Source organism: Populus alba, chromosome 7 (assembly GCF_005239225.2).
Source record: "Populus alba chromosome 7, ASM523922v2, whole genome shotgun sequence".
NCBI lineage: Eukaryota > Viridiplantae > Streptophyta > Magnoliopsida > Malpighiales > Salicaceae > Populus > Populus alba.
The window spans coordinates 6,572,397-6,584,894 of NC_133290.1; the positions used below are offsets into that span (position 1 = coordinate 6,572,397).

The 12,498-nt window shown below is 29.3% G+C and overlaps 1 protein-coding gene across 2 annotated transcripts; it reads right to left on the reverse strand.

Moving 5' to 3' along the window:
• Positions 1-2,103: 2,103 nt before the first annotated feature.
• Positions 2,104-5,658, reverse strand: LOC118047777 (uncharacterized). 2 transcript variants are annotated; one of them, XM_035057149.2, is made up of 10 exons: positions 5,260-5,658; positions 4,890-4,952; positions 4,521-4,605; positions 4,350-4,421; positions 4,058-4,133; positions 3,766-3,817; positions 3,223-3,314; positions 3,048-3,117; positions 2,469-2,554; positions 2,104-2,343 (listed from the first exon to the last, which is right to left on the reverse strand). In XM_035057149.2, exons 1-10 carry the CDS (start codon positions 5,587-5,589, stop codon positions 2,301-2,303), a joined length of 969 nt encoding a protein of 322 aa, XP_034913040.1. In that variant the 5' UTR covers positions 5,590-5,658; the 3' UTR covers positions 2,104-2,300. The 2 variants fall into 2 exon arrangements, with proteins under 2 accessions (XP_034913040.1, XP_034913041.1); XM_035057150.2 differs by having other exon boundaries at positions 4,058-4,130; positions 5,260-5,657.
• Positions 5,659-12,498: the final 6,840 nt, after the last annotated feature.

A 12,498-nucleotide genomic window follows, 5' to 3' on the forward strand; every position in this document is an offset into this window, starting at 1 on the left:
TTATTGAGCTAAAAAAAGTCAAAATTTAGGTGGAGATTGGCAGGACTAAACATCACCAATCTATTATTTTCCTATTTATTGTTTTTAAAAATATTTTTTAATTTCAATATATTAAAATAATCTAGAAATATTTAAAAAAAAATTGATTTTAAAAAAATAGTCTTTTTTTTTAAATCATCATGTGCGTCAGTGAGCAAAATACTTAGGTTTTTAAGCTTTTTTTTTTTTTTCCTCTCTCAAAAACACTTCCAGAAAATAAATAAAAAAATGATGAAAACTCTTTTCATGAAATCAAAATAAGAAAATAATTTGAGTTTTTCTTTTTTATTTTGAATTAGTATTGTTGATAAATATGCTTTGAGATTTTACTGCTGACCATGTGCAGTGAAAGAAGACTTGGTGTGGTTAGTCATGGGAAGAAATTGCTTTCATAGAAAAAGAAAACACGAGTAAATTCATAGAGCTGTCTACATTCAATGTCTTCTTTCTTAATCAGTCCCGACTCCCGACTGACCCAAAATCAAATCTTACTGTCTGGAATAGACAATTCAGACCCCCTTTTGCACTTAACCTAAGATTCAATTGGTTCCAAACTAGAAACGAAAATTTTGGCAGGTTGGTTAAGGGAGTTGTTGGATATAGTTACGTTGGATTATGTCTCTAATTGTATTGGTTTATTTTTACATTTTAAAACTATTTTTTTAAAAAAATTAAATTTTTTTTATTTTTTTATTTTAGATTAATATTTTTTTTGATATTTTCATATTATTTCGATATGCTAATGTTAAAAATATTTAAAAAATAAAAAATATATATTATTTTAATGCATTTCTGAGTAAAAAAAATATTTTAAAAAGTAATAGCAATCATTCTCAAACATCCCTCTAAATTTATGATATTTTATAAATTATAATTCTAACTCACTCAATTTATTATTTTAAAATGAACGGTTTGATATATCAAGTCAAGTTAATTTTTTATGGATATTATAAATATCCACTAATTAAATTTACATTTCTAATTTTTATAGGATCGTATTTAGAGGCAAATTGCAAATTTATAACATGGATAATAAGTGTCACAGCATCTTTAATATTAGATCTAATTTTTATATAATGTACCCCTATTAAATTCTGGTTAACTTTCCCTTTCCATCTAGCAAAGAGAAGTAATTTTTTATTACATTAAAAAAATCTAATAAAAAATCCATGAATAAGATTTTTAGAGCCAAAATATTTTCAAATAAAATAAAATAAATATTTAATCCACATATTATCAAATCCACATATTATCAAATATAAAAATAAAATAAATATGGAGTATAAAAGTTAAGTCGGGATTGACAGATTTCAAAATGATACCTATTTCTTAGATTTTGTTTTTCGCTATCCTATGTATTAACAAATTAAATCTAATTAGATAATGCAAATATTTTGTAACACCCCTACTGTTGGTAACAAGCATGTTGTGTGCCTCTTTTTTTAGTAATTCAATGAGATTTTGCAAAAATACTTTTTAGTTAAAATATATTAAAATTATATTTTTTTCAAAACTATTTTTTTATTTTTTGACATCCTCCTAAAAAAACATTAATTAGCATTAATTTAAGAATGGCATTACCAAATAAAAACGCATTAATACAAATATCTGACAAATGGGGCACAGCTCAACCTTTCTCAAAGCAGTCTGCAGACAGCTAGGATGCTGAGAAATGTGCTGCTCCTAAACCCCAAAGATTTTCTTTTCTTTTCTATCTGTTGAGAAAGAAAAAAGTATTACGTCTGTGAATTAAGATGTTAATGGTAGGAAAGGACCATTCTTTCTCATAAAACCTCATGTACCTATCCTTGCAGAATTTTTCAAATAAAAAATCCCAAGCTTAAACTATGAACAGAATACTGGGCACAACATACAATTCATCGCAAGAAAAAAAAAAAAAAAAAACTAGTTATTTCTTCCATTAACATTCCTTTCCATCAATCAAACTAAGCCTTGCGATGCTAAATTTAAGAATAATACCATCATGTTTTGACAATTGGAGTAACCAATTCTCATCACTTCATACTGAAATATAATATAAAATAAAATAAACAGCATTGTGCATGAGAATCAAATAAGATTTATTTCCCATTGTGAAAATGATCTAAACTACAGATTGTTATGATTTAGCAAAGGAAATTCTGATTCTATAAGTAGTTCTAAACTTCTAACCACATTACAAGCATCTTTTGGGTACAAAAACCCTTGTAAAATGTGCATCCGAATGAATGATGCGCGTTTGCTCGCTTCTACATAGCTAATTACCTTGGTTTCCTCCGCATTCCCATGCGTGATTTTGCATATCTAGATTTCTCATTAAGCCAAAACAACAATAACAACAAGAAGTTTTCAACTTCTAACCACATTACATGCTTCAACAACAACAACAAAAACAACTACAGTTGCATAAAAGAATTTATAAAGGATACTCCAACCGCAAGCCCTCGCCAGCAACTGATGAATAGAGAACGGTGCCTTGCAGATGATTTAGTGCCCCAGTTGAGCTGGCAGTATCCTGCACAAGTGATAGCATTCTTAACTTAAAGATCAGAGTAGATAAAGTAACTTATAATTAGAATTCCGGACTCATAATATATCCAAGAAATAAGAAAACTGTGATATTGACATTTCCAATAAATTGAAGCTTCACTAGTTTACAGCCCATCAAATTTGGTGCATGGGACAGATTGTAAAATCAAGTTAATAAATAAAGCAAAATGAAGATTCTGCATCTTCAAATGCCATAGGGTAAGCAAACAATCCAAATCCTAAGCAAAACGCAACAAAAATTCATTACGATAAACATGAATCCCAAAACTATTCTTTACCTTAAAACCAAACCTACCTCTCTTACAAGCTACAAGAAAATTCATTCAATTATTCCACTTTCCTTCTTCAAAAGAAAGTTCCTTAATTTGTCTAGTTGGGTTGTTTTAAAAGAATAGAATCAGAGAAAGAAAGAAGAATGGAAGGAGACAGTGAAAAAGAGCTAGACAGCAATCAAGAACCTGGAAATCAACAAATGCGACTGGAGCCCCATATGTGCTCTGCATCTTCAATTTCAGAAATCCAGGGCATCTGACAGAAAGAGAAGGGAAAAAAGAATCAGCAGCATAATATTTTTTTTTTATAGAAAAAAGAATCAACAGAACATTACACCTGGAATGACTATTGCTTCCTTGCCTTGAGAATACTTGAATTAGCTCTTCCTCTGTACAATTTTGTCCTAGATTAGCCACAAAAAGTGTTGGGCATGGAGGTGCTGAAGAATTATTCTGTCAGTAGGAACATTAGTTTATCATCCTCAGAATATATGCTCATGTGCAGATCACATTCTGTTATTTTGATGTGAAAGCAAACCATCCAGCAATAAATGCCCATAATAATATAAAAGATGTGCATAGATTCTTCCAGGAGTACAGCATAATATGAGTGCATTTGAATGTCTTGTTTCTCTACAGTAAAAATTCTAGCAACTATTACTTGCAAGAACTACTTATGAACTAAGTGGGGGGCATATATTCCCCAAAAGAATTACAAAATATTCAAATCTAGAAATAAATGATTTTCCAAACAATAAAAAACGATAACAAGGATAACAAATTGTTTTAGTACAAAACAGTAATTCTAATTCAAGGTGAAATAATTGAGATAACAAAGAAACGTATGGAATTTACAGGACTGATATTGTGACATAAAAACAAAAGAGGTGAAAAGTAATCTAACCATTCTTCCTGCTTTTGACTCATTTCTAGATCTGTCATCGATGCTTCCAGGACTGAATAATTGAGACACACAAAAAGAAAATTGATTACACAATCATGAATAGATGAAGAATTAATCAAAGATGGTCCCTGTACTTTAACATCAGAAAACAGGGCATGCAGTAACTGCTTGTGCTAAGCCCTTATCTTTCAGCTAGAAGGAATCACTTCAAGCTAAAACAAGTGCTAGTTGAGCTAAACGTAGCCTGTAGTTACTCCAGGTAATAAAGATGTGCTCAAGAAGTGCAAATGACCTTTGTGCAGATGGAAAACCAATCGTGTTGAAAGCAGAATTAGCCATTCCAGGCAAGTGAACGCTGCCAAAACCTGCTAGTGTCCAAGCGTGCAAAACATGTGCAATGTGAGCTTTTAGAAGAATGTGTCCTCCATGTGACTAAGCAATTAATTTATATGCCAAGGAAACCACAAAGCTAAATAGCAGCGAGTACACAATCCATAAAATAAACACAGAGAAAAGTGTGCTAACAAGGAGCTCCCATGGAGAAGAGTCCAAATGATACTATCAATTTTAGACAATGGTCTTACCTGAATCGGGAGTGCCCATCGAGAATCCAGACGAAACCCTAGCCTTTTTATCCAAACTAGACCATTCATCATCTAATCCTCAAAATCAAGTATATATGTGAAGTTTAGTAAGTTGAAATAGGAAAAAAGGAATTTGAAGCTACAATAATATGCAAGCATAAGATTTTAGACCTGTTCTTGAGCGCTTAGATCTGGAATTAGATTTTGCTAGATCAATATATAGGGTAGATCCCTTTTCAAGATCGAAAACCATCCCCTGCAACCAAGTTTCAGAACCAAGAATTAACAGTTATTGGCTTGCATAAACAGCATTGCAATTAATCCAAAATAACCCTGTGCGCGAGCATGTGCCTGGGGGGGTTGTCCCGCCATTAACTGAATGCCTTCGGTGCAAATTGAAAAATGAAATTGGCATTGCTTCAAACCACAGAAGGATAAGATTCTGCATAATTCCTGACTAGGACAGAACTTAACTTTCATGCAAAACAAACCCTAAAAAAATGCAGCGCGTTTTACAGGATCAAGGCAAGATGTTCATACATTCAGAGCATGCATGGCTGCAACCGCCGACGGCTGGTCAGTGAATGTAGCAAAGGCAAATGGCTGCAACAATCACAACACATCAGAATAAAGCCTCAACAGAGATCATGTAAAGAGTGAATAAGATATCAGCTGTCCTAATTCTAAGCCTTTAATCACGCATATTCAGCTCATAACCTAATTTCATGGAAAACATTCTTGTTTTTTATTTAACCTAATTTCTCTTACAACCTCGTCAACACGTGCAATTATGTAAGAAAAAGTTCCCAATGATTCATCACCGAGAAAGATTTTGACCTCGCTAATTAGAAAAACCATAATTAAAGGACTTCCTAATCTCAAATTTTTATTTTTAAAAAATAGCAAGTACCTGAGAATTTTGAGAGGGGGTACGGAGATGAGAAGATTCGTAGCCAGGGAACTCGCGGAATAAATTGTACATTTCGCGGGGCTTGATGTCATCAGGAAGGCCAGCAACAAAGAGAGTACGGACCTGATCATGTGGGACATAAGCAGGAACACTGACGTAAGATACGAAAGGTGCCGGTGGCGGTTGTGGATGAGGTATGTAAGGGAGGTGATGAGGAGGTGGAGGTGGAATAGGTGCCACCGTTGGTGGCGGAGGTTGCGGTTGGTAGTAGGTTGGGTAGTGACCAGGTGGTGGCGGTGGGGGGTAGTATGCGGCCATGTTTTCCTCCATTGGGTGGGGAGAGGGAGAGAGTGAGCGAGTGAGCCCTTCGATGTTTTTGGGTTCTCGAATTTTTCAACTGTGGAGTTTATGTGACTGGACCAAGTTGGGGACTAGGCCCATTTCACAGGCATTTTCATTATAAAAAATAATTATTGTAGTTTATTATTCTCTGTTCACATTGTCAACATAGCATAAACATTATAAAACAACATAAACAATATTTAAAATTTATACTTCTAATAAATAATGTTTTCATAGCATAATCATTATAAAAAATAATGTTGTTTTTGATATATTAAAAGAAATGGGTTGATGGTGGAGTTGTTTTAACTTTTTATTAAATAGACTTAAAATGTAGATTTAAAGTTAAATTAAATTCAATCAATATTTATTTTATGATTTTTTTTATTTACTATCTATATTTTAGTTTTTAATATCATGAATATATTTTTATATATTTAAAAAATATGTTAAATTATGATATAAAAAATAAAAATATGTTTGATTTTGATGAAAAAACTGACATTTAATTAAAGATTTATTTCAATACAATATTGATTAAAAAAATCCATAGCTGATGGTTATGTACTGTACGTGAAAGAGAAATAATGGAAAGATGTATGCGAAATCTACATTGAGATTGGCGAATCTTTCTTTATAATTTATATAACATATAACAAATATTCTATCGGGTGGAGATTTTACTGTGTTTATATTTAGTATAATAGGGGAATGAAGCCTTTCATCTTGATGAAAAAAATTATATGTCTTTAATTAATTCAAGAGTATTCTGATATTTTTATATAATTCATTCATCATTATTAAATCATGTGATGCTTTTTATGTTTATGCAGTATTTTTATGGACCATAAAATAACATAAATACACCCAGAAGTTTTTTAAAAAAATTGTATTAGGGAAGAGTATATTGGTATTTTTGGTTCTTTATATATAGTTGAATTACAAATGTACCCTAAGATTCAAAAAATTTTATGCATTGGGGTCAAGGGTATTAAAGTCTTTTGCCTCCAAATTTTTTTTTTTTTGGTTAATTGTTGGTTTGCATGAGGGTAGTGCGGTAATTTACCATTAAATAATATTTTTAATTAGAAAAAGTTGTTGTGCATGTGCCAGCAAGTGTAGGACACCGCAACTTTAGGGCGGCGCGTGTCGCAACTTTTGATGGTCAAAAATGAAATTCTACCGTATAGTCCGATTCCCAGTTGTTTTTTTTTCCATTCTAAGCAGCATGTCTAGTCCAAATATTCTTGGTTAATCATTGGTGATCCTTCCCCCCCTTTGTTTCTCTCTCCTGTCCCATTAAATACATTATAGTTCTTAGTGTTATTGGTATTTCAGATTCAATCATTTTAGCTTTGATTTATATATTTTTATCATTTTTCCTTTTGTTAAAATTGTATGTGTTTTTAATTTAACCCTTGGTTTCTAATTTGTATATATAATAATTTTTTATTTGATCTTTCTACTTTTAATTTTGAGTTTTTGCCCTCTGCCCTTTCGACAAAGTTTTTATAGTTTATAATTTTATCATTCAAATTAAGTTTATAATTTTGGCTTTTTCAATGATAATAATAGTGATTTCAGCTTAATCCCTCTTCTTTTGATTTCTTATTGTTTTCCTTGGTTTTTTTGTCAATTGTTTTTTATATATTTTTCATTTATATCCTCCAAATCAAGTTCATGGTTTTTATTATTTCAAAAATAATAATTAAATTAGTGACGATGATCATAATAGAAATTTTATTTATAATAATAATAATAATGGTGATGGTGATAGTGATAGTGATATAACAAAAATTAATATTGATGATAATAATAATAACGATAATAATAATGATGATATACAACAATAACAATAATAATTAAATTATTGATGATGATAATAGTTGTGGTTGTAGTTGTAATGATATTAATAGTGATAATAATTAGTTTATTTTAGTAAACCAAGTAGAATAGGTAATTAACTTTTTTTTATTAGGAAATACTAGTTAGTTGACTCGCGCTTCGCCGTGAGTCGAATCAAAAGATTTTAACGCAAAACAATAAACATGCATTTTTTTACATCAAGAAAAGTTTTTAATTATAAATTAAAAAGTTGATGCATATATTTAATTAAATAAAATGGAAATTATATTAGCTAGTAAAGGAAAAAAAAATTGTTAACACTAACCAAGTAATAAATTAAAAGTTAAAAATAAATATTGATTAAGATATTTGATCTCACAACACGAGCTATAGATTTAGCTGTGATTAATAACTTTAGTTTTTGAATTAAATTTTTATTGAATTAAACAATAATAAACAATATACTTACACACACACACACACGAAGGAAAACGATTGAAATTTATTGTATAGAGTTGAACAAAAATAATACCTAGAAATATTAGAAAAAAATGTTACAATCTTAATAGAAAGCCAAGTAAAAATTAAACTATATTTTATTAAAAATCACAAAAAAATTTTTTGATTTATTTATTTTAATTAATCTCAATTAAAATTAAAATTAAATACATTTAATCTCTTTATTTTAATTAATTTACATTTTTTGGACCCAATAATTCAATTTTCAACCTATTTTCACCAAATAAATATCCTTAAAATTTTAATAAATCAATCCATCAACTCAAAACACTTCTAAAGTGGTCAACAAAACATAAAATCAAACAAAAAAAATAATTTCTTTCTTAACCATGATCTAATTTTTCGGTAAAATGAAGGTAAAAAACATCTCAACGGAACACCTCTTCAAATTAAACTTGTTAATATTAATATTGATTTTTTTTAATTGTAAAGACTTTTTTTTTTTTGCCATTTTCGACGAGTTTTTCTGTCTTCCCCAAATACAAGGAAAAAAAATAAAATTTTACATCAAAACAAAAAAACAATATTAAACTACATTGATCAAAAATAAAATCTGTCAAACTCTCATGTCAAGAAATGCTAAAAAGGTGTTGTACAAGTAATGCCCTTTTTTTCTTTCTTAAAATCATTATTTGCATCATTTTCAAGTTTGGTCCCAGATTTTATTGTTTTCATGTTCACTAAAACTATTTTTTTTTTTTAAAATCACGCATTCATTAAAAAAAAAGAGAATTAAATGATTGGATTAAAAAGAAAAAAAAAGAAAAAAACATTATTATAAATTATAATCCACATTAAATCCTCACAATGTCGAAGAAAATCCCTCACCTTTTAAACTTTTATTTTAATTTCAATTGCCGTTGATATTTTTAGCTTTAGGCGCTAAAGAGAGCGCACTAGCCAAGAGCCTCTAACAAGAAACAGTTGGATAGCTATCTATTAGTCAAGCATTCACGTCGGGCTGGTTTAAGAAAATCTATGATATTATTTGTCCTTGATGAACTTCTCTATCCAAAATCCAACTATATCATTTTTTTAGGCGAAGACCTACCAAAGGCTCTTTTAATTGGATGACTTTTAGACTGAAAAATTATTTTAATTTCAAGATGCAATTGATCCGTGCTTTCAAGTATTTAACCTTCTTTTCAAGATGTGATGCTCATGAATTATTGGTGAGTTGAACATTTTTCTCAAGAAAAAAACTCTCAAAGGAAAAAAAAAAAAAAAAAAAAAAAAAAAAGAGGTCCACGCCCCTCGGTTGCTAAACCACCAACAAGTTAACAAATGCTTTGGTCCTACTTCACCCAAAGGTGTCATTTGGGTTTTCTTTGTTTTAATTCAAACTTACATTATCACTTGAAAAAAAGGGGTATATTATGAATTAGTCCCTCTAATCTTAAGAAACAAATTAAATAAAATTTACAGTTCAATGAATAAAATGATTAATGAAATAATTAAGAAAGTATTTTTAAGTCCTTTTTGAGTTTTTGTTATGCATGATTAATATTGAAAAATTATTTATTCTATAATAAACTTTATCAAACTCTCATCCACCCATCAAATATGTAATTTATAAAAAATATTATTTATCATTATACTAATATTTGCTTTTTTTAAAACACCTATAGCATGTACTTGATGGAAAGAACCAAAGCGATGAAGAATGGAGTGTTTTCCAAAAATAATGATAATTGTATTAGATAAGTGAGATATGATATTTAGTTTATCATAATAATAGTATATAAACATAAAAGATATTTAAAAAAAGCCTAGAGTCCATCCAAGTTTAAATCAATAAGCATGCTAAATAAAAACTCATTGCAAACAAGCTTTTAATATAAATATAATAATAGAATTTTAGCATGCATACTAAGTATATATTCAAGCTTGCAATTGATATCAATTTAAAGTTGTAACATGCATACTAATAGCTAAAATATCTATGGTTAAATTAAAATAAATGAGGATGATTACTTGTTGAAGTACTTAAAATTTATGAAATTTTTATTGTTGTCAAGGATGAATATTTTGTTTTTAAGGTTTTATTGCTTCTCACTTATGCAATTAAGATGTTTGTAATATATCTCTCAAGATTCTAATAACATCACCTTAATTCACTTGTTGAAAAATATAAATTTATAAGATATAAGACCTGCATCAAAACATCCAAATTGAATGAAAAACAATTTTATAAGATAAACTATAACTTTAAAACCAAGATATATAACAACCTTTTAAAATTAAACAAAAAAAAAAAACTCCATAAACAAACCAAAAAGTTTTAGATTAAAATATATAACATTAGAAATAAATTTATATGTGAGAATATAACGATTAAAAAAGAGTCATATCATAACTTAAAGTTAAAGATGCTAGAAACCTCTTAAACAATTAATCTATATTATTATTATGCTTTATATATATATATATACACACACGAGATAAACTAAACAAAGTCTATTAAGCAATAAAGCTTTAAAATTATTTTCCAAAAAACAATGCAAATTGTATTAGACTAGTAAGCAAGAATATTTAGTTTATCATAACAATAACGTGCACACATAAAATATTTTCAAAGAAAGCCTATAGTTCATACAAGTTTAAATCTATAAGCATGCTAAATAAAAATTCATGATAAACATGTTTTCAACACAAATATAATAATAGAACTCTATCATGCGTACTAAGCATAAACTCAAACTTGCAATTGATATCAATTTAAAGTTTTAACATGCATACTGATAATAAAAATATCTATGATTAAATTAAAAAAAAAATAAGGATACTTGTTAAAGCACTTTAAAGTAATGAATATTTGTTGTTGTCAAGTATAAATAATTTATTCTTAAGGCTTTATTGCTCTTTACTTGTGCATCTAGGATATCTGTAATATGTCTCATAAGATTTCAACAACACCAATTTAGTTTAAATGCACTTATAAACAAGACCTTTAAACTAAATATTATGTAACTCAAATATCTTTCAACAATATGAACCTAAGCTCTAGATTTGAAAGGAAAATCAAAGCATAAAAAGAATAGGAAAAACTTTGAAATGAGGTGAGAAATTGTGTGTAAAACTCTTCATTCACCTCTTTTTTTTATAATAGATTTTGGAAGCTAAAAAATAAAGAATTAATTATTGTAATAATTAGAATTAGTCTCCACCATTATCAACTTTAAATTAGCCATCATAAATTAAGAATTAAATATGAACATAGTAGCTACAAATATAAATGTTTTGAACTCAACTATTTAGATTTGTAACAAAAGCTTCTAAAAGATTGTTAACATTCATGCCTAAAATATTATTTTTACAATAAATCCAAACCAATGCTCGAAATTCAAGCTGACCAGCACATGTATGTGGATTTAAGCTCAAAGCCAACTTTACCTAGAACTTTTCCTCTCTAAAAGCGTAAGTGCTATTTGAATCCATTTATAATTTTTTAACTTTTCACTTTATAAACACCAAGAATTTTTTTTTAGAGGATTTTGGATTTCACCAAAATATGCCAACTAAGAGTTATTTGAGATCAATTTCTCATTCAACCATAATTTGTTTAAAACATGTTAATATTTTATGTTAAAGAACTTATATCTGTGATTAAATTCCAACAAAGTTTTAACTTGAAAAATAAATAGACTCTGCTTTTAATTTAGCCTCAAATATACTAATTAACCATCTTTTAGCAAATTTTCCAACATGTAGCTGGCTTTCCAATGGGTCAATCAATATATGATCACCTTCCTCCATGTTACAAGATCATCTATCCCCGCACTATCACACCTTTCCCCTCCTACTACCTTTCCTAATTATGCAAACACAATTAAAAAGGAGTCTTGCGAGAAAATGGGGCTTGAATTTGTGGTCGGTTAACAAATTGGGACACTTGATGCAGAAAAGAAAAAAGTGCAGTCCCGAATTCATGTCCGATGTCTTAAGGCAAAACATGATGAGAAGTTGCAGTAATGCACATGTCGGCTGTAGCTGTTGTCAAATAGCATCGAAAGCTCGAGCTGTAAAGAAGAGGGAAAAGGAAAACATAAAGATTGAAGCCATATATATAAAAAGCTCAGTGGAACTGCACCTGGTAAATGTCCAGGACAAAACTTGATTGAGAACAAAAGCTTATACTAAGAAATAGTGTGGGGATTGTTTTGTAATGATAAAGAGGACCACATCCATAATTGTACCCTAAAAAGCTATCTTTAACCTAAATAAGTGGATTGCTTTTCGATGCTGCTTGAACTTGAATGAGTACATTGATCAGAGAAAACGCAATCATAGTTTTGTGGGATTCTCCTGTTGGATTAGAACAGCTCGAGATATATATGAAATATCAACATCTAATCTCTGGTATTGGATAAAGCTTTCAGTATGTGGAGAACAATCAAACGAGAATTGACAGGGAATTGAGTGATCATGTTAAAGTTACGGAGCATGCGAAGAAGAGGCCCACTGAGGCCAGAAAGCGCAGCTGGAGATAAAAATGGTCAGGAAAGTAAAGGAGGGAAGAAAAAGCTCTCTCTG